Source organism: Amblyomma maculatum, chromosome 3 (genome assembly GCF_055883805.1).
Source record: "Amblyomma maculatum isolate TAMU_Amacu chromosome 3, ASM5588380v1, whole genome shotgun sequence".
Taxonomy (NCBI): Eukaryota; Metazoa; Arthropoda; class Arachnida; order Ixodida; family Ixodidae; genus Amblyomma; species Amblyomma maculatum.
Genome location: NC_139346.1, coordinates 127,511,028 through 127,532,878, shown reverse-complemented (window position 1 = coordinate 127,532,878; position 21,851 = coordinate 127,511,028). Strand labels below are relative to the sequence as shown.

Below are 21,851 nucleotides of genomic sequence, written 5' to 3'. Positions count from 1 at the left end.
CAATTACTAGCTGATATGAGGAGGTAAAATGAGCCGCCCACACAGCGATCAGGTTGTCATCAAATACCTTCTAAGAACTGGTAGTTTGTTTTGTGTTATCGCCTAGAATCTTGAGTACATGGATTCTCTTTTAGTAATGTGTATTTCTAAAGCGTCCATTAGAGGGGCCATCAGTGTGGAAATCTGACTTCATTGCAATGCCTCACTACTAAACACTAATGGTGTCAGCAATGGAGGTAAAGTACTTGACTTACATTAGGAGGACCATACTAAGAATCGCTCACAACCACTCGTCTTGTCCACTTCTTGTCTTTTGTCAGTATGAAGCCGCGGTTTCTTTTACGCACCAAAATATAGGGCAGATTATCCCTCGGGTAATATGCATTCCGAATGGCAGTATAATCGAACAAAGAAGGCACGGAGCTTGACTTAGCCCGACCAACAAGGGGCAACGTACTTGTAGAATCAAACGAGTAATGCAACGTGATCTCCGCAAAGATCACGTTGCATTACTCGTTGTGTTCCGTTGCATTACGCCTTGAAGAGGGCACTGACATCTTTTTCCGCGTTTAGATAAAGAAAACCAATCAAGCCAGACTTCATTTAGCGCAAGAAAGGACGACATAGATAGAAAAAAAAAAAATCAGGATAGCACCCTCTCCTCTCCTCCTTGCTTGTTCTGTGTCTTCTGCTTTCGCGCTTGAAGAATTCTGAGTACGGAGTGACAAGACCAACTACGAATATTACTGCACTAAATCTGCGAATATTATAATAAAGACATATACTAATATTGTTTTACGCTCTAGGAATAGAGATGGCATGGCGTATGAAGGAGAGGGGGTCTTATGTAATGGCAGGCCACCGCTCCTGGCTCATTTATTTGGGTAAGAGAAACATAGCTTTACATCAAAATTACAGGCAAACTAGTAAATGTTACAAATATATAATGATTGACACAAATAGTATAAATACACAAATTCTAATCAATACATAAATACAAAAATCACACTCCCTCTCACTCAATAGGACGCGCTGAAAATTAGATGCATGAGGCGCACGTAGTTTTTAGAAAATATTTAATTCTTATGTTGCAGAAATATTGGCAACATTATAATAAAATGAAACCTTCCTTTTGAGCGTGAACCTTCTATGCACAGTTTTAAGGGCGACTTTCTCACAGATCATACCGGCTCACTGACGCCGCATACACTTAACATGATACATTGCACATTTCAAGAATTGATTTCTTTCGCTACAATCCACACTTGTATTCTTAGTATTCAGTGGGCAATGTAGTTTACAACCTTGCACCGCAATTCACCGCAATTAAAAGATCCAGGCCGAAGTGTGTCAGCATCATTATCTCCTTTCTGCTGCTGAAACGTTCTTAGTTTTGGAGTCGATTGCATTCAAGTAGCGTCCAGAAGCAATAGTAAATGCTTGTAAAGTTAAAGCTTCTCACTTATTCTTCAGAGTTTTAACTTCCACTGCGCGCATCTGCGATAGCGGCGGGGCTTTGCTGGATCGTCGTCTCCTTCGATATAAGTAGGGAGGTGCGCGTCAGAAACGAAGAAGCACTCGCACGCAATAGCGTAGCGCTCGGGCATCAACTCACCTGTAATTATGGCCACCTTGCTTTTCAGGTCGGGCATTGCCTTTGAAACGGCTGTTGCACGTCTGCGCTGCTAAGAGCGAAATGGCAGCGGCTGCCGTTGATGTGGCCGCAACGCCTCGCTGCTTTTGCGTCTGCGCTGTTTGCCAGCTGATAACAGAGCATCTGGCGGACGGTGCCCTCTCCGATTGTCCTGCACGGCATTCGCTCCAGAGGCTGCAGCTTTCTCTGCTTTTGATATGTTTTTTTGTTGTTGTTGTTTCTGTCCCCTGCCTCTTTCGCGGTAACGTTGAAACATGCGTTTTTCCTCCCTCAGCACTTACATGACAGCTCATTAAAACTAGACGTGTTTCAGTCTGTAATACGCGGAAAAAGCGAGGTTCCAAACTGGGGCTAACAGGCACACGTTTAAATACGTAAAGTTTAGCCATCATTAGGCCTGCACACGAGCTGTGAATTGTGCGCCGTTGTATAAACTATGAATCTAAAACCGCTGACTAGCACTTTAATGCTAGACGAACTACTCAGATATCAGTGTCTTCAAAAAAATGCTGACAGGCGACGTATAATTGAATATCACTAATTTACACAAAACACATACAACGAATTCCTAGTAACCTAACAGCAGATGGCCATCTTTTATTCGTGGAAAGCTGGTTGTGTTGACCTTACTACCAATTTGAAGATCTTATAATGTCATTAGGAATTTTACGGCACCCTTGGTGGCATTTCTTTCTTCCTGTTATCTGCTAAGATGGCGCCAAGATCTGAATAATTTTAGATGCCTAATTCTAAGTATTAGTGGCATTCAGAAGTACATTGTGTACCTCTCTATACGGCTGTTTCCACACAAGTTTAACGCGTGCTGACTGCAACTTCTCAGAGAGCCCGAATAGCATTGTCTCGTTTTCTATGGAGGCATCCACCAAATTACAAAGGGCACATCCTAATGCCAATCAGCAAACATTGCAAAAAAGTGTTCCCGAAAACATTAAGCGAGCTACCGTGTTCCGCCCATATCGTGCATACAGGTTTCGACGCAAATACTACTTATACCCATTGTTCTAAAGTTCAAGCTTCGTATGCATCATATCGAAATAGGGATACAAAGATATTACGGCGCTGATTTCTCGATTCTCCTGTTTAAACGATACAATTAAAAATAGTTTTCCCATTATGCAGAGCGATCTTCTAGAACCATGCAAAAATTACCAATCTTTCAGTTTTGTATTTTGATTTCTTGAGCCTAAGATGCACTGTTACATCAAATAATACTTCACTGTAGTCCTAAGGATAACAGGCGTCTGGAATGGTGAGAGCTGCCTTGGCCGTACAGGTATAATGCAGGAGCGCTAGCTGAAGGCGAATGATAGGACAGGCCTATAGTGCACCTGACGTGGTTTGGATGAATGAATGAATAGAATATAGGAGCGTCCCCTCTGAAACGAGGTGATAGCAGTAGCTATCATGCTCATTATTCTCCCTATATCTTAATTATTGCTTTGGTTAAGTATACCATCATTCTATTTATTGAATTTTTGTTTCCACATTATTAACATTATGTCAGTTTTCGGCTTTTAAGCCACCAATCTTCCAGTCTTTTTTTGCTAGATTCCACCGCCGGTTTATTCACCCGGCCACTGGTATCTTGCCTCGAACGTTCTTTCTTTTAATTGTGTGCCTGGGTGCACTAACTCCGTGGCTTGTAAATATTTTGCATGTGCTCTGATTTAGAGCATTGTTCGCGCGCCTTAGACAGAATAAGGAACATGCATGCACAGACTTAACGCGAACCCTGGCCACCTGCATGCGTTGATAAACGCTGAGATGCTAGCAAAACAGTGGGTGAGCGGAGGTTTTCTTTAGGAAGTTTTAATTTTGTTATTACCTCTACAACTGTCTCTTCGTCTTTCCCTTCTCTCTGTACTTCTGGCTATCCTCTATCTGCTTATTGCCGATTGGCCAACCGCTGCTAAGGTGGTTAAGATACTAGGCAGTAATTCCCATATACAACAGCATATTCCAGTACCCTTTTTAATTTATTCTTTCCTTTATTTAAGACATCAATAACACTTCATGTGTGCGGTTAAGATACTAGGTAGTAACTCCCATAGACGTCAGCATATTCCCGTACCCTTTTTAATTTATTCGTTCCTTTATTTAAGACATCAGTAACACATTATGTGTGCGCTGCATGGGCTAAATTTAATTTGCCTAAAAACATTCTTCACTGCCTGTGGTAGGGTATGTAGAGTTATCCCATGTTTACTGGCTGTACAATCCGTCGGCTTAAATAAAGTAAGGCACATGAAGAACAGCTGAGGAATCTGACCGTGAATTCATTTAAGTCGAAGGATCCGATGAATTAATCCGAGAAATCCGACTATGACCCTATATGAACTTGGAAAGCAGCTCTACAGCTATGTCGGTTTTTCCGCATACTGAGCTAACGGATTTCAGGAACACATGAGTGATTTGAGGAAGACATGGAAGACATGTGTGCTCCATAAAACTACGCTTTAGTTTCCTGAGCATACTAACCTACCAGCTGAAGCTGCTTTCCCGATTCTGGGTTATTACAAAGGAAAGTTGGGATCTGAGCTGTAGTATATGTTTTTAAGGCGCCCTATTGTGAAAGCAGATGTCTATCCATCAGTTACGTAAGGCCGTCACAACATTCGGAAGAGTCTACGCGCCTCACCGACCTCATCTAAAGCCGAACTTGGGCGGCGTTGGTAAGTTTCAATTTAGCGTGCTCATATTTCATAACAACACATTAGGCATCAGACAACTCAAACTGAAAGCGCCCCCTTTGGCCTGCCTGGCACACTCTCCTCCTCCATTTTTCACATACGCCCGCGCCTTTCCCTCTTCCTCCGCTGCTCTTCCTCTCTCCAACAACATCAGCCTCCTCCGTTTTTCATCCTTGCGCTCCTGTTGTGCCACTCCTCCGATCTCGCCATAGAGGCCTGTTTTAGCGGTACCTTCGTTTTTGCATCTTCTCGTAGCGCCCCTCTGGGGTTGCACAATGTCCGGTACTTGTTATAGCCTACTCTTACCACGGCAGCCCCCCTCTGGGTTTTTCCGGTGTAGCAGTCCCCTTCCAGTGAAAACCTGAGAATTCAAACGCTGATATTCACATAACTGCCCGAGACATCTGTGTTGCAGCTGACCTTGGCGGGTGGCGGGAGTCTGAGCCGAATGTTGCTTCCCGGGTTTACCAGCGTAAATTTTATAAGGTGGCCCAGGACACGCTGTTTTTTCCCACCGGTTACGCCAGTCGAGCCAGAAACGGGCGCTTCACAGCGCCTTTTTAATTTGCCCGGTGCTATAGGCGGCGTTTCAGGCAACGAAACGAGGCAGATGAATCATGCGCGCATTCTCACTGGTAGAAGATAAGGAACAGAAGGGAAGGGCTTGATCTGTCCACACCATAAACAGCTGTGCGGCTACCGCCATTTGCGGGGTATTTCAGAATTCGTGGACCTTTTTTTTTGAATGCACGTACATAAGGCTTTCATGCATTTTCATGGTGAGAATAGAGAGAACCGTTATTTGGTAATATATTCAGGTAACTACTCAAATTTATCAGTAAATTGCTAATTTTAAGATAATTATTTTGATTCCTTGTTTTACATTTGGGTATTTATTTTCTTGTTTGTGTACTCAAGACAGGAAAAAAAAAACGATTAAACAGAAGATGCCATTTCTGAGACACGCTATAACGAAGCTGTGGATAAATTAGGGGAACTAAACAGAGTTCCAATATGAGAGAAAATGCACCTACCTTAAGCAGTTGAGCTGTCTGCTACTGATATTTACTAATAGTCAATTAGCTGCACTTCCACGCACCAACAGATGGGGTATATTATGTTACTAATTGGCGTCAGCGTCTCGAGGTGTACATGAGAGTGTCAGAAGATTAATGGTGTGCCTGAAACCCTATGCAGGTTTGCACACCCTCCTCGACGAAGCGTTTGCAATAAAATGTATTTTTTTATTGGCAAAGGCAGCCGATTATCATTTTCACTTGCAAAAGGTGTTCCTGCATACCTGAAAACAAAGGCAAGAATAAATATTTTACGCGCTAGCGTTTCTTCAACATCAATAGCGCCATATGCCAGGATCTCTGATTTCAATTCATGCTACTATATGAAAACATTTCCATTCTCTACCTGTTTACTTACTAACAAGTGCAAAGCATGTACGTCACGTGGAGCGGAAACTTACGGTAACTGCCAAAGGATAATTGAAGACAGCAATTCCTGCTTGTGTTTAAGCATACGTCACATAAACAATAGCCATTGCGGGAGATGCCGAAACTTCGAGCGCGATTCTGAAGGGGCATCAATGATCAATAACTGCTTTCTGGTTTCGTATAATAGTACCTTTACTAAACGGCGTTCAATTTCTAAGCGAAGTCACTATCGTTGCGTAATGCACTTATGCGACAATAAGGGGAAAAATGAAACGGCTTGCGCCAGTCGTCCTTCGACGACGAAACACGTGTGCTCAAAGTTCTAGTGCTCACAGGGTCACGATGGCTGGATTGTTCTCATTTCTCGTTGCCATGAATTTCAGGTTACAAAACAGCAGGAATCTCTTAAAAAAACAACTCAGATGTCTTCCCTTTTCTTTGAAGACATGAATCCCATATGAACAGGTAAGCAGAAAATGTGAAGCACCGAGCTGATATCATATTAATAAACGTGGGAGTGAGTGGAAGCAAACAAAAATTGCAGCTGTGGTTGGCGTTCTGTTTTAAGGAATGTTCGAATCAGCAGTTCTCAAGATGGACGGATTTTCGTGAGTGCTGTGGAAGAAACTGGCTGCGTTTCCCTTTTTTGCAAATGATGGGAAAAGCGGCGATAATAAATGTTTCTGCTGCAGGGGCATGAGTTGGTGAACAGGCTTTCGCGTTCTACTGTGACAACTGCAATTGGTGTTCTTCGAGACGCAGAGCAAGAACATTCCGCGTACAAGCAGGTCCAGCGCACAAACGCGTATGGCGATACCACTGAAGACAGCGTGCAAAATGTTTTTCATATTGTCAAGTATATCTTCGACTTTACAATATATATATATATATATATATATATATATATATATATATATATATAACGTTGCTGTGCTGTGCAACGTTACTAGACACTTTTCCAGTTCTCAAACTCCGGCCCGCCGCCTGACGCTTCTGCGTTGCGCTCCGCGCGGGGGCGCGCGCGTCGCAGTTTGCCCGGAGAAGGCCGGACTGAACGCAGCGGCGCGCGCTCTTTTCAAAGCGCGCGTGCGTGCCTCCAGACGGGCCGTGGCCCGGCGAATAGCAGCACAACGTTGTTGTTGACACCAACGTGTTACTAGGCGCAGTGAACGTAGCGAACAGCACGTTTTGGTGGGTGCCGGGCTTGTCCTGCGGCAGCGTGCACGTCTGGAAACGTTTGCTTTTGTATGCGCGGTTATTGTTTCGCAGTGTGTGACAGTGAACCATGCCACGCTGTTTCGTGCCGGGTTGTAAAAATGGCTACGCTTCTGTGCAATCTGTTGGAGAAAAGAGAATTTTTTTCAGGCCGCCCCGCAACGGTGAACGCCTGCAGCTATGGGAGCGCGCAGTACCAATGCGGGACAAGAAGCTTTCGAGCTCGTGTTCAATTTGCGACCTCCATTTCTACGATGAGGGTATTTCGAAAGTGTTCGAGCACAAAATTTGTGGGAATTTCGGGACGATACCACGTGACAAATGGAAACTAAAAGACGATACCATACCTAGCCGCTTCCCAAATTGTCCGAAGCACCTTTCGAACACGACTGAGAAAAACGCAGTCGAAAAGGGCACGAAGCTGTTTGCCTCGCAAAGACAACGGAGTCCATACGTCTCACATTGTCATCGACGCTAGACATTATCAGTTACCTATTCGACAAGGGCGCAATTTACATTTTGACCGTCAAGCTTCCACGACCCGTTGGGGTAACAGAATGGCTTTGTTTCAGTTTGTCTTTAAAATTACAGGTGCGCACGTTTACTATATAATGCTTGTTTTCGTTTTCAGTAGCATTTTGATGAATCCCAGCTGTCTTGAATTTATCGCAGATATTTCGCCTGCTGAGCTTGTACTCATCTATAAAAACAGCACTGCATGAAAGCGTTCAAGGGGAACTAAGTGCTGTTCCCCTTGAAGACCGCTGGAAAGGCATATCGCTCGGACGGCATATCGCTCGCTAGCTTAATTGCGAATAGAGAAAACCCGTACAAATACTGCTGCTAAAGCTGGTACAATTGTGTCTTCTTCCACCGCAAGTGCTCCAAACTCAGGTTTCGAATCATCCACAAGAGCCGCAACTATTAAGCTAGCTCTGTTCGAGCGATATGCCTTTCCAGCGGGCTTTGCAATTGCAAAGTGAAATTGAGGCTGGGTTGTTAGAAATTACTTCGTTTTCATTGTTCCTTCCTGAACAAACAAGATGATGAACACAGCTACTACAGAGTTTCTGTAGAGGACAGTGTTGTATACTGCTTAGCTCGATATGTAGTCTATAAAGTCGGCAAGCGCGCAGATTGCCAGTTTTGGCAGCAGGACATAAGTTCAGAAGCTCCAGTAGTAGGTACCGATGCATATTTGACCACATATCGGCGCTTCAAAGAAGGAAGCATGAGGCAACCCAGCAGGAAGATGCTGCAATTTATGAGTTGCAAATGAGACAATTTCATTATTACTTGATGAGGAAGGTCTCTGTGGCGACCTATTTTGGAAGGTCCTGGATGACTATAGTCTAACGCGGCTGGGTTGCGATCAGCACACGTACTCGTTCATGTGCCAAATCTTGTATTTGTTTTATCGTAAGGCGCATTCACTTTTATGCGAGGGATATGAACCGCCGCCTAGAAACCTTGCATGTGTGAAAGCCGCCATCACGAGTAAGAAAGCTCGTCTGTTGTAAAGGGGTGTTGACCAAGGGGAAATATGTTTGTGCGTTCTTTGTGCCTCACAATAAATGCGCTTACACCACTCAGAGAAGCAGTTTGCTTTGCTTATTTCTTGTTTTCAGCAATTACTGCACGCAAAGAGCGGCAGTGAAAGTTTGTTCCAGGCAGCTTCGCCGCTTGTGCTTTCTCGAGTTTATTGCGCTCAGTTATAGTCTCTCCCCAATGTTTGAATAGAGCCCTACTGAGTAGCAAAAATATGCGCAACGCAATGCATGTCACAATGTAAGACAAACTACGCTATTTGCCAAGCAAGCCGTAAGCGCTTCGCGTTGCGCTGCTCAGGGCGTCGGGCTAACCGTGGCCGCCGCGCCATTTGGTGAGCGGAAACGCAAAGGGGTCACGCATCGACGGCCGCCGCGGAGGGAGTTTGAGAACTGGAAAGGATCTAGTAACGTTGGTGCTGTGCCCGCTTTTATGTAATATGGCCTTTATTTTCCCAGCGGCTGATTGGTGTGGTTCAGCATGCATGCTGATGACAACCTACGTCATTAGTGCAGGCGACCAATCGAGTGCTTTAAGTCAAAGCAGCATGCTATGCGTGTTGTGGTTTGCTTTTTGCCTTCTCCCTTCAGCACGGATGCTCGCGAGAGATACTCGTGAAGAGCTACTGTCAGCAAGCATATTCTGTGATGATAAAGCTCTGCTTATGTGCACTTATTTTCAGGGATGTTAGAATGCTCAAGCTAATTACGCACTTTCTTTCTGCACCCTACTCAAAACATTATTGTGAGTTTCCAGCCGAAATTGAAGCACCGACAGACAATACGCCCCCAACTGCCCTTCACTACAGCTTGATTGGAGGAGGGGTGGTGTTGACCACCCCTGTGCGTCGCCGATGAAATAGAAAATTTTTGGAATGATCTGAAAAGTGCCCTCATCGCGGCTGTTTACCAGACGTTTTGGATGTGGCGTACTTTTGGGCGAGCTGAGACAAGGCTTTTATGCTAAAATGCTTCTTGATGTAGGTGAGTGAGCGATGTAGCTGTGAATTTGGGAACAAAAATGGAGCGTCGACAGCCGCTACATCATGACCTTTTCTCGGTTGTCAAAGCCCAACTACTATTCGCTTCTTCTAAACGTCTCCGCACACTCTTTCTTTTTTCTCCCTATTACTTATGGCGAACTTCTCGAATCAAATTGAGAAACAATGCTGAAGGTGCACACTTCGCAGGTGATATTTTCCCCAATAACGTGAGATCTAAAAAGGGTTTGGCTTCAGTTATTCTACTTGCTTAGTACATATAACGCAGCTAAAAAAAAGAAAAATAAATTTTGCACTCAAACATCTTCAGAATGCTCCAGAAGAATAATTCCTTCAGAAGGTATAAAGGTTCTATTTTTTTCACCCAAATTGACAAAGCTAAAAGAGCATTAAGCGATTCACCTAAAGCACATACAGTTTTAGTATTCTTTGGCAGTTGGCGTCATCTGCTTGCTGCCAGGATTAGACACCACATAATTATTTGGAGAAATATTCACTAGAAATCACCTCAAAACTGTAGCGTCCCGAGAGACTCCGAACTAAGATGGGGATTAGCATGGCTGGATATTTTTTGTTTCTTGCTAAATCTTACCTAAAACACTTTTCTGACGCTCACGCAAAATCTCCACCTCCTACACAAAATAAAATGAATGATTCAATACCCATAATTCCATGGTGTGTTTTAATGTTCCGCACAATAAAGTCATTCAGAATAATGCATTGTAAAAGCAATATAATGTTAGTGCGCATCAACTGGTGATATAGTGCAGAGTAGCCTTCGTAGCACGCTTACCATCTTTGGGTTAGACCTGTTGCAGGGTGTTCCATCGAGCGCGAACCTGATTGCATAATCTGGAACTCCGTTATCTTTGAAGCCGAGTCTGCAGCGATACTTGCACTTTGCAAGGTCGGAGTCCCACTGCAAATGAAATGATCCCGCTTTGTTGCACTAGAAACTATATATAATCAGGATTGGACGTAGGGTACAACACGGCTCTATAATTCACCAGGCCGAACATTTCTGCATTTAATCCAGCCGGGAAGTGAAGATTTAGTTTTTGATGGCGCAAAGTTTTTTTTCTTTCTTTGTTATTTTTCTTGCGGTAAAATAGTGCTTCAACAATCAATAAAACCGGGTTTCCTACATGCTGAACTTCGACTATATGTACCGGAGCCTACACTCTTTCAGATGAACATGCGACCACGTAGCCGCTCTCCTTGGAGAGTCAGTGCATCCGGCCCTGCTGAACAACGAAGAGAAATGACAGCCCATGTGAAACCCCATCTTAAGGTCCCTCAGTACCTGAGCTGCTTTGCTTTTAAAGGCCCACTGTCCACCCTCCGGTCGAAAATATTTTCTTCCCCGGTGACTGTGAGACTTCGCCCCTGGAACGCAAGGCCGCAAAATGTTTTTGAAAAGAGTAACTAATAACGCAGTTACAGCCACCGCAACCACCCGATTCTATCCTGCCTCTCTCCTTCCGTTCCCTCGCAAAGGTTTTTCACTCTCCTGCCCGAGGTCGTCTAGCCTCCGCAATACAAATTCCCCTTCCTCCTCCGCGTTTGGCGGGAGGTGGGGCGTTGCTCTCCGCGAGCGCGAAAAAAAAAACGGTCGAGGGAGCGCGCGCCGCTGGATTCAGTCTGGCCGTGGCGAGGGAAAAGCGCGCTGCGAGCGGTAGACACCCATCCTTCTCACGTCAGTCAGCGAGACGGACCAATGGACGTCGTTCCCGGTACGTACGTCATTATCGGGGCCCGTCGGGCCAGCGCAGGAAGCGGTGAAGCTGGCTTCTCAAAGGAGAGCATGAGGGAGCTTTGAATTGTATTTTCGATGCTTTGCGGCGCGCGTGTCGCTGTAGAATTTTGCACAGACTATCTCCGGTACCTGATCGAAACACTGGGCTCCTTTTCTTAAATGGGCCTTCCCTGGACAGTGGCCCTTTAATACACCGAGCACTTTCTTGCGGATTTAGGCTACGTTTGGACTACCCTGTATTCCTTTTAGATCATGAGTATTCGTAAACTGGGACTGCGATTTATGCCTCATCTTCGGCTCACTCTTGCCACGCTTACGAATAACGTGCTTGAAGAATAAAAGCAGGTGCCTTTACCGGGACCACGTTAGAAGCCGCGTTGTCTAGAAACTCTAACGTTGTCGGGGCTGCGCCGAAAAAATCACGAACATGATTCTGTAATGCCGTAGTTGACATTTGACACGGCCTGGAACTAATTGGTGGGCGGATTGTGTAACGCTGCGAGAGCTCAAAACATATCACGAGCTGTATATATATATATATATATATATATATATATATATATATATATATCCTCTGAATAAACTGAGAAATGATAATCAAAAAAATTGTGTCACATCCTTTATATCTATCAGCCAACATTACAAAAGGTTGGTCGATGACCACGAAAACAAACTGAAAGGTATTAAACCATGACACCAGCAAATGTTGACATTTCTTCGATACCTACTTTACGCCTGCTGAATATTTTTATTTCCTTCCACTTCATTTCGCCCTGGACAGAGCAGTATTTTTCAGATTTGACATTGCTGTCATTCCAGAACAAAAACCACTAAATTACTACACTTGAACGTTTTACGCAAGAACTTCAGCAGACGTTTCACGCAACCGGACATTTATGTCTTCACATCAACTGGTACCGAACGCTGATTGCGGGAACATGTTTCGAAAAGAGCGCCTATTCCTAGCTATCCTAAACGCCTCATTCGCCTTTCGGAAGCAAAACCAAAACAAGGGCTACTCTGTAGGTGAAGAAAACACTGAACGATTTCCTCAAGTATCGGAGAGAATATAATCGCTGTACTGAATGTTCATCCCAACTGTTAGCCAGTGAAAAGGACGTATATCACGCCTTTTTACCCAAAGGAAAAATAAATGAGACTTAAATGTGCTCGCGCACGAACGTTTTTCCTTATTCCTCTGCAACCCAGTTGCCGAGAACCGCCATGTATTATGCATTGCCTCAAGAATTACCACAGCTGGGTACACCAAATAAGCCCTTCAGAATTTTTGACAAAATATATCGTTACGGATACTATTGGGGCCCATCGCACTTGGCTTACGCAGACATTATGAAGTACAAAAGCCACAATGTATTGCACATTATGTTGTTCCAGAAGGTGTTTTGTAGAACTGATGCTGCAAAAATAGTGCAGGTTATTGGCAATGCTTCGGCATGGATACAAATGCTTAAAAGAAGAAGTAAAGTTAACGAAGGCACTGAGGACAAGAGCTTGTGCGTAGCACAGACATTTACTGCAGCTCCCTTTGTGAAGGAAAAGCAAGACAAAATAAAGAACAAGCAAACAGCAAGTAAACCAAATAATAAATATTGTGTGGTTGTTTCATCACATTCCTACTCGCGGTTTACACTCATTTATGCAGAAAATTGAAAAGCAAAACCGGTTTTGTTGCTAATAACCTCTTGTGCTTTGCGGCGTCTTCAGGTTGCCTCGGTATTTTCGCGCTACTGTTCCCATATTGCATCTTCTACAAGCCCTTTAAGGTCACATAATCTTGAGCTGTCCGTCTCAATATAATATAAACGGTACCACTCACCTTGATATACGTGACATTCGTTTTTCCCTTGAAGTGTGCTTCGCAGTACTGCGTGCCGTTTATTAATGCTCCTGGCAGCTTTGCCGTGGCATTGGGGAAGACAGCGATGTGCTTCGACCAATTGTATTCCAAACAAAAGGCATCAAATGTGCTGTTTAGAAGAAAATGTTAAGATCTTGAACGAATTTTACATTCTTTGCCAAAAGTGACCACTGTCTACGTTTAGTTGTCATCACAAGCAGTGGAGCCCGAACGGCTTCCTTATGAGTGCAAAAGCAAACAAAATGCCTCTCCGTATCCTAAAGAGGTTTAAATATGAGTGGCAAACTGAGTGTTCCTGCATATACCACTCACAAGCATGTCATACAGACTGGCTTCTTCTGGAAATCTAGAATATATTGCAACGAAAAATTTTGTTTTCGCTCAAGAGGTACTTCCCACAAGTGCTGAGGATACACTAATGTATCAGACACCGATTCAATGAACAAAGATCACTGGTGCAGGGAGAAAACCACTTCTGTTGCTGGAATGCTTTTAGATATTTCGTAACACGTTAGAAGGTTAGTGCAGGTTTATTTAGATATTCTCATTTAACTTCCAAAGTTTGATATAATTTTGTTTATAATTAGAGCGAAAAAAACTATACCATTATTATATCTGCGATAAATTTCTATCTCAGGTCCAGCACAGCAATCTATTGCGATCCTAGACCCTGCGTTTGTTTCGAAAGGCATGTTTACAATGAAATCAATCTCTTAGGATTTTTTAAGAGAAGAGACGGAACTTACTTCAAAAACGAGGAGATGGCCTTCTTGCTGCAGTTAGAGAAGAAAAAGCTGCGGATTCCTCCTGCACGGGGGTTCATCAGGTATCCATATTGGGCTGAGCAAGAGCTTGATGTTCCGTAGCCATCGTGGTCTGAGCCCAGCCTAAAACATATTTCACTTTAAGTCTGCTTGCTCCCCAGGACGTTACACTTTACCCAGTTTGTATGTCACGCATAGTGCCGGCGAGATAAAAGAGATAAGTGGCGTGTGTATAGACCACAGCAGATTACAGTTTTGGAAGTAAAGTTTTTGCTGGTAAAATATTGCTTGAAAAGTGTTCAATGGCTTCGAGTTTGAAGCAGGCGTTTCAATATCTCTGGAATCACAATCATCATGGCTTCAATCGCTCTTCTTCATAAAGCGACGCAGAAAATCTGGTGACAAACTATCAATCTGCTTTCTCAACTATCTTCATAAGCAGCTATTGATAGTCTTTGAGGACAACTAGCCTCACAGCAACAACCAGCTTCCAGAACGGTTTAACAGTGTTGGGGTTACAGCTGAGGCCACGCCGATATTTAGAGTTCGCTGCTATCTATCGACCAAAGTGAATGCGACGCACGCCACTCAATCTCGCAAACGCATATGATTTAAGCATCTTACAGAGCAATTACTTCAGTCAAACCATGTCGCGTTTACTAACTTTAAAAGTACCTGCGTGTTCAAGTTTTCATATTCAACACTTTCCACTGTCCAGGTGCGCATTTACAACCTTAAGCATACTTATTCTCAGCGAACTTCCTATTCATCTTTCAATGCCGTAAACTTGTATACTTACACTCCGAATGCACAACTCATTACGGTACGTTTCTTGCACGAATTATTTGATTCACTGTTTTGGTTTACAAGTTTCACCTCGTTGATCGTCATTTCTAGTTCACAGCAACGAAACGGAAAACTTCAGCAACGCAATACTGCAGAAAATCACAAATTCCCTAGAACATATGACCTACTCTAAAAAAAAAACCAAATTCACTGTCTCAATAGCTACTGTAAACCTAAAATGATTACTACTGAAAAGATTGTAGCGTATTTTAACAAACTTGCTGATTAGGATTTTCTTTTTTCACTTTCAATCTGCAAGACTGCAGCGACATAGCAGCAGCTATCAATATATTTTAGTACTACGAACACTAGTACCTTTCTAGGGAATACATCTTCCGATGTTGGCGCGTGCCGTAACAGGCAATCAGACTGGATTTCAAAAAAAATATAGTAGGGATATGACAGCAGGTAATACTCACAAGTGGCCTATTTCATGTGCAGCCGTGTGTATTCCTGTGAATAATCCAGGCCTGTCTTCACCAGCGGCAACCTGATATCGGCTGCAAGCCTTCCCTTTATACGCCATTCCTGTGAGTAGTATTAGCAGCAAAACTTGATAATCATGAAAAATGTTATTTAAAAAATTCAAAAGCCCTGGAGTAGTGCGAGAACATCGAAGTTGCTGATGCACACCGGACGTCGCATGCCAACTTCTAGAGCAAGGCTAGAGCTGGTGCCGAACAATGGATTTTTTTTTCCTAGTCCCAACCACGGGCAGCTGCGTTTCCAAGAAGGCGCCCTGGTGTTGTGCGATGCCAGTGCGCGGTAAAGATCCAAAGGTGGTATATTTAAAGCAGCCCTCCAGTACTGCGCCCCTTTCTTACTTTCCGCATTCATTCCCACCTTCCTCGCTTGCTTTGCAGCGCGGATCAAGTGTACACATAAAGTGTAACAGTATGCTGCGCCTTTCCTTTCCTGACCACCAAATTATTAAGTCGGAAACACATCCACATGCGAATGGCGTGACGTCACTTCCATTGGACGTCACATTAGTCATATCGCTAATGTTGACGTATGTTTGATTTCACTTTTTGTGTTTGTGGCTCTAAATAAAAAACTGCTCTTCTTATGGACATAATGTTGCTTCGGAAGCCTTCTCATATCCTCTATCGATCACAAAAAAAAAAGCCATTACTTTAAGGAACTGGGATGGCTATCTGCCGCTGTTTGGGTAAGGAGGGAGTTAGGAGGAATGGGAGTGTAGCTTCGTCTTCATGGTTCTTCAAGTTGTTCCATGCTGCCGATCTTCGCGCTGTAAAGTGAACCTCTCTCACATTACGCGAAGCAGGCCGCTCTCACTGCCGTATATAGCAATGGAATAAGGGATTAATTACTCATTGACACCCGCCCAAGCGCAGCCATACGGCTACAGAGGAAAGCTATAGAGCTTTCTCAAAAAAAAAAAACCGTCCTGATCCGGGGATCGAACCCAGAACCACCGCCTTTCTGGGGCAGTCGCTCTACCGACTGAGCTAACCAGGATGGCTACAAGATCTGATGGTAGAGCGAGAGCGAATTGATCTATAACTTGAAGTGGGAATGGTGTTGGTCAATTATTTAAGGGAATCGCCCAAAGTGGAGTAGGTTTCTAATAATTACTCATTGACATCCACCCAAGCGCAGCCATACGGCTACTCTACTCCCACTTCGAGATTAGATCAATTCGCTCTCGCCCTACAATCTGATCTGCTAGCCGTCCTGGTAAGCTCAGTCAGTAGAGCGACTGCCCCAGAAAGGCGATGGTGCAGGGTTCGATCCCCGGATCAGGACGAATTTTTCTTTACCTACGAAGTTTCTGAGAAAGCTGTATAGCTTTCCTTTGTAGCTGTATGGCTGTGCTTGGGTGGATGTCAAAGAGCAAGTACGCCCTTATTATCTTATTAGAAACATCCTCCACCTAGGGGATTCCCCTAAATATTTAACCAGCAATGGAATGTTGTATTGCGGTGCTCGATAGAATCTGATCTGCTAGGGTGGACATGTCGTCGTGTGAAATATGTGTAATTTTGTTTCTTCCTTGTGAAAATAATGGTCATTGCCATATAAGTTGTTTTAGGTCTGCTGTATGTTCTTCCTGAGAGTAGGTGCACACGCTGTGCTTGAGTGTTTCGAGTCTTCCGAGAAACCACTTGTCAAGTATGTACTGTATGTAAGCTGCGTTTTCTATTACTTTGTTGAGAAATGTCTCTTGCGGTCGAGTGAGCCCTTTCGTGTTGTCAAACACCGGCGTTCGTGTCGCCTCATATAATCTAAGCTTGCTGTCATGTTTTATTTTGGTGCATACATAGCGCATCATCGATGTGCCATGGGAGCCTTTAGTGAGCATTGCTTGGTAAGGACTTAAATCTATCGGATTAGGCATGGAGTTGGGGTGATGGGGCATTGTACCTTTCAGCAAGCCCACCCGCTTGCGCGGCGGCCGCTTGCGCTGCTGTGTTTCCCCCGTCCGTGCCAGTATGTCCCGGTGTCCATATAATAATAATTTCTTTTACAACTTCCCGCATTCGCGTCAGCCTCTTTCTGATGTCCTTGGCAACTGTTTAGTCTGCAGTTGGTGCCGTCAGCTCTGCAATCGCTGCGTACGAGTCTGTTGAAATTCGATATCCATTGAAATGATCTTTTCTGGTTGCAGTTGTCGTAATGGTGGTTATGGTTTCCCATATGGCCCAATCATTTCTTTCATCTTAACTCTTGTGAGAGCGGCACAACGGCTGCGGACACCTTTTGCGTACACGACTTGCCGACATAGCCTACAACGGCTTTCCTTGTAATCTTGTTTACTGGGATAGAAATTTTCGTTTTCCTGGTATTTTGTTGTAACAAAGTTTCTGTGTAAACTTTTGACCAATGAAACACTGTAACATTCCAAAATCAAAAGATACATTCTATAATAAATTTTCACGACCATAATTTCTCAAAATGCTAAAGCTAAGACGTAGATCTTAATTTTATCCAGGAAGTTTGCAATTAGTGTTCAAGAATTCCTCTCTATTAAGCGGCGAAGAAGGAGTTAGCCCACGTAGCATTGTAATGCGAAAGCACTTCTTGGTTTTTGAGTGATGTCACCAGAGTGCGTAGACAGTGTGTCGGCAAAGAGTATGGGCAATGGCTGTATCAGAGCATTTTCGCATAAACCTTTAAAAACCGTATGAGTTTTATATGTAAAACTACAATATGTGGATATCTGGAATAATTAGAGCATGGCCACTCAATGGCTTCCTCCTCGTTTGACTGGGCAACACTCAAAATGTGTCCTCCTAACCAAATAACTTAACCTCGTAAAAATTGGAACCAAACTGATGTCTAACCTGATTCGAGAGTTACCTTGAAATAGGGAGGTGCCGCCCCCAAATTTGACTTCCTTGTCACCCAGAATTTGGCCTTATCAGAATTTGATCAAAATCGGTGCCTAACCTAATTCGAGGATATGGCCAAATAAGTGTTGACATCTAAACTAGCTGGGCCAAGCCAGAAATTTGGCTTCATCCGCATACAAGCTTTTATTTTGTCCGAATTTGACCAATCTTCACATTTAACCTATACCGAGTATTCTCAGCTAAGTAGGGGCTTTTAACCACCAAATTTTCACACCCTGGACCACTGACGGTAAACGTCGTACTAATTTACCGCAATGTTCTATTTAGCTTAATGTAATCATACACAACACAGAGGTAACTTGCAACTTCTAGTGGGACATCTCCACAATTTGACCCTTGAACCCCTGAAATTTGTCCTCGCCCGAATTTCACTAAAATGGTGCCAAACAAATTTGAACATAGCCTACTCAATCGTGAATTCCAACTTTCGGTCGGCTCCCAAAGTCGTTCTTTTAGACTCGGAATTTAAATTTGTTCAAATATGAATAATTGAAATGGCAAATCATCTATGGCACTCAGCAAAAAGGCGAAGAAATCTTAGCTGAAACTAGCAATCCGTTCACATTTATGCCCAAAAGTAGACTTTCAAAGGACAATGAAAAGCTATTAATTAAAACTGGACAACGCGCACGAGTAATAGGTATCCCATCAGCCCCTTGGCCACCGCAAACATTTTTAATCTATCCTCACTAACACCAAAAATATTGGCAATTGAAAATTACGCTCTACTCTCGCCCATTAAACGTACGCACTCCAGCGCGAAAGAAAAAATGAAAAATACAAACCGCGACGGCACCCCACCATACTCCACTCCGCCTACTTTACTTGGGAGCATAGAGTGAGTGGACGGCACACCGAGCAAGCCTTCATGACGTCACATGAGAGGTTTCCGTCATATGGGAAGTTTGAGTGGGAAATTTGTCGCCTAATCATTTACGAGAGGATGCCAGGAGCCCTTTTCAAAAATTATTGGCTCCAGCAAAGATTTTAAATTTGGTTTCAATACAAGAATAGACATAACACAAACATAGCAAGTATCATTTCATGTGCCAGTTATTGCACCCCTGCAATATTGAAAATTTAGTGTGCTTTAGGCAGTCAACATATTGTTCTTCTCGGTTGTTTAACCAAATAGAATAGTAGAAGTACGTGAAAATTTTAAAAACAGCTTCAAAAGTTCGTGGCGCCTGGGCATATTATTATGTCACGTTCGCGTCAAGGGCATTCTGATTGAAGAAAACATAAATTAAGCCAGCGCTCAGGAAACGAGAAAAACGTGAAATAAATGCCTTTCTTCAGAAATTTAATGGTTGGAGTGCATGGCAGTTATCTAAATAAATGCATTAAAGGAAGATTGATTGCCATTGTATCATTATCATGGCGCTTGCGACGTACAGCTATCAAAAGAAAGGCGGTGCATGCCGCTCCCTTTTTTTTTCACTTTCACTTCTTTTGAGAAATATCTCCCGAGTGAAACTTTCAAGTTGCTCTTCATGATTCGGCAGAATATTTTGAGGTAGCCGGTGCCTCCAGTCAAACAAGGACTAATAATTTCATTGATATACAATAAAACAAATTACACATGTGCCTGTAGAGATCGCAAAAAAAACGTTAGCGTGCCACTGATAGGGGAGTGTTGTTATCCTTTTAGCGAAAAACTTCGTTTATTGCAATTAAACCTAACATTGAACTATATCTACATCAATAAACTTCGCAGCATTTATCGAATTGTTTTAAAATGAACATATTGGAAGGTTATAGCTCAGAATCTTAAGAATCTCGCTGCCGAGAGTGAACGTCTGAACAATATGTATACCAGTAATCACATGGCAACCATAAAGGAATTTTAGGGCGCCTACGTCATCAAGCATTTTTTTAGCTACGATTAGCGAGTAAGGCGTTCTTCTACGTTCTGCCCTTCTTGTTTAGGCCGCCTACTGTGACCATCACCGGGCGTGTGTCGAATAATTATAACTGGTGCCAGCGTAACATACAGAAAAACCCGGAACCTTCGCCCCGGTGGCACTGCGCCTTCGCCGAGTCATCGCTCCTAGCGCCAACGTAAGTGAAATAAAATTAGCGTTTAATAAGCCCACCCATCACATACGTAGAAGCTTTGTCTTCCATTTCCGCGGGAGTAAGGTGTTAGTCACGGAGGAAACTTCAGTTGCTTTTGTTGTAGAAGCATGAATTTCGTCTTTTTGCATAAGGCAGTGGGCTCTACGTCGTTCTCTATTCATAAAGCCCCTCTCGCTATTTAAGGCACTGTAACTATTCAAGGAAGAGCAAGAGAATGCAAAAATGAGTAAATGTACGCGACTGTTTAGCTGTGACTGTTTAGGTCCAAGTACAGAATTGCTAGGCTTGTCAACTGGAAAGAGTGACGGCTCTTGACAAATGCTTTGAGTGCCTGCACCACAGTTGGGGCAGTTTGAAATCCCTAAGTCATTCTTTCCTCCCCTAGAAATTCTTCATGGCTCAGAACCAAGTGGTGAAAAACCTCGAAGATGGCGGCATTAAATGACAGGAGCCGTTTACAGAATAAGCATGCGAAGTGAGAGGCTACAGTAATCCACTTATTGCCGATGGTTAGTTTTACTACCTCTATGGTGGGCTATGCACGTTAAGGACGACCTAACCTAATCAGGATGGCTCGCACTGCAGGATAGACTTCGTGCCACATTCTCACACCTTGCACGACAGGTAGGTAGGAACAGTAATGTAGTGCACAACATTCGGATTGGCTCAGATAATCCGTATACATTTTTAAGTGCTGCAAAAAGGTCGCAAAATAGAGTGCAGGGAAAAAGATTTGAAGTTTCGGACATTCGCGCATTACTTCGCTCTCATTCTTATATTCTGATTCAGAAACTTCATCATAATTTGGACAAAATGAAAATTAAAAGCACTTCCTCTCCTAAATGGGAACACTTTCATAATCTATAGAAAACATCATATCCAAGTCATAATGTCCACAGATAGTGAGGTAAGGGTATTTCCCGGATTACTGCATGGGTTCACTATACGTGTGACTTTTGGACTGAAGCTGTAAGCCAGTCGTCAGAGTCAAGAGAAGTGGTTCCTTTCTCTTTGGACCCGGCACTTCGAAATAATCAGAACACATTCCAGATCATTGCTACCAAATCCTGACCGCTACTTTTCTTTTTCTTTCATGAATTCCTTAATAGCGTCCTAATCAGAGAAATTGTACTTTTGTGATTGCAAGAAGTCTAAGGTAAGTACGGTGAAAAAAACACCGCAAGAACGTCGACTTGACGATGCAACGAAGGCAGGTAAGTTACTGAACTACACCAATGGCTGCTTGATGCTAAGTGCAGAGGCAGAGTTAGGGCATGAATGTCAAGTTCTAATTCTTAATATCAAATATTCCTACGAAGGTGACAACGAAAGTTGCCTAATTACATTATTTACTTACCCCCGTTGTTCAAATTACTTTTCAAAATTATTTTGAGTGTAAAAACTGCGTTTTTTCAAATTTTAGGCTTCATTAAATGTCCGGGATACTGTACGCCAAACGGCAATGTAAGAAGACCGCTGGCTTCATCGGCTCGCCTTCTATCTGTGTGCTTTGCTCAATACAGCGCAAAATTCCTACATCTACTTTGAAATCACATCAGCAGTTGCTGTATGCTGAA

General features: G+C 43.3%; 2 protein-coding genes and 1 non-coding gene across 4 annotated transcripts in view; all 3 read right to left on the bottom strand.

Moving 5' to 3' along the window:
* LOC146195981 (uncharacterized) overlaps nucleotides 1–2,025 on the bottom strand; it is a 125,076-nt gene extending 123,051 nt beyond the window's left edge. The window contains exon 1 of one of the 2 annotated variants that reach the window (XM_084597985.1): nucleotides 1,616–2,025. In XM_084597985.1, coding sequence (XP_084454111.1) covers nucleotides 1,616–1,652 — 37 coding nt within the window. In that variant the 5' untranslated portion in view covers nucleotides 1,653–2,025. The remainder of the gene's footprint in view (nucleotides 1–1,615) is intronic. The other variant, XM_084597984.1, reaches the window with a different exon arrangement.
* Nucleotides 2,026–5,553: 3,528 nt separating this feature from the next.
* LOC146195979 (venom metalloproteinase BumaMPs1-like) overlaps nucleotides 5,554–21,851 on the bottom strand; it is a 102,812-nt gene continuing 86,514 nt past the window's right edge. The window contains exons 10-14 of the mRNA XM_084596892.1: nucleotides 15,238–15,346; nucleotides 13,955–14,095; nucleotides 13,167–13,317; nucleotides 10,367–10,492; nucleotides 5,554–5,665 (exon numbers count right to left, since the gene is read on the bottom strand). Coding sequence (XP_084453018.1) covers nucleotides 5,639–5,665; nucleotides 10,367–10,492; nucleotides 13,167–13,317; nucleotides 13,955–14,095; nucleotides 15,238–15,346 — 554 coding nt within the window. The 3' untranslated portion in view covers nucleotides 5,554–5,638. The remainder of the gene's footprint in view (nucleotides 5,666–10,366; nucleotides 10,493–13,166; nucleotides 13,318–13,954; nucleotides 14,096–15,237; nucleotides 15,347–21,851) is intronic.
* On the bottom strand, nucleotides 16,227–16,300 carry TRNAS-AGA (transfer RNA serine (anticodon AGA)). The gene has a single exon. It is a non-coding gene; the product is annotated as a tRNA-Ser (tRNA).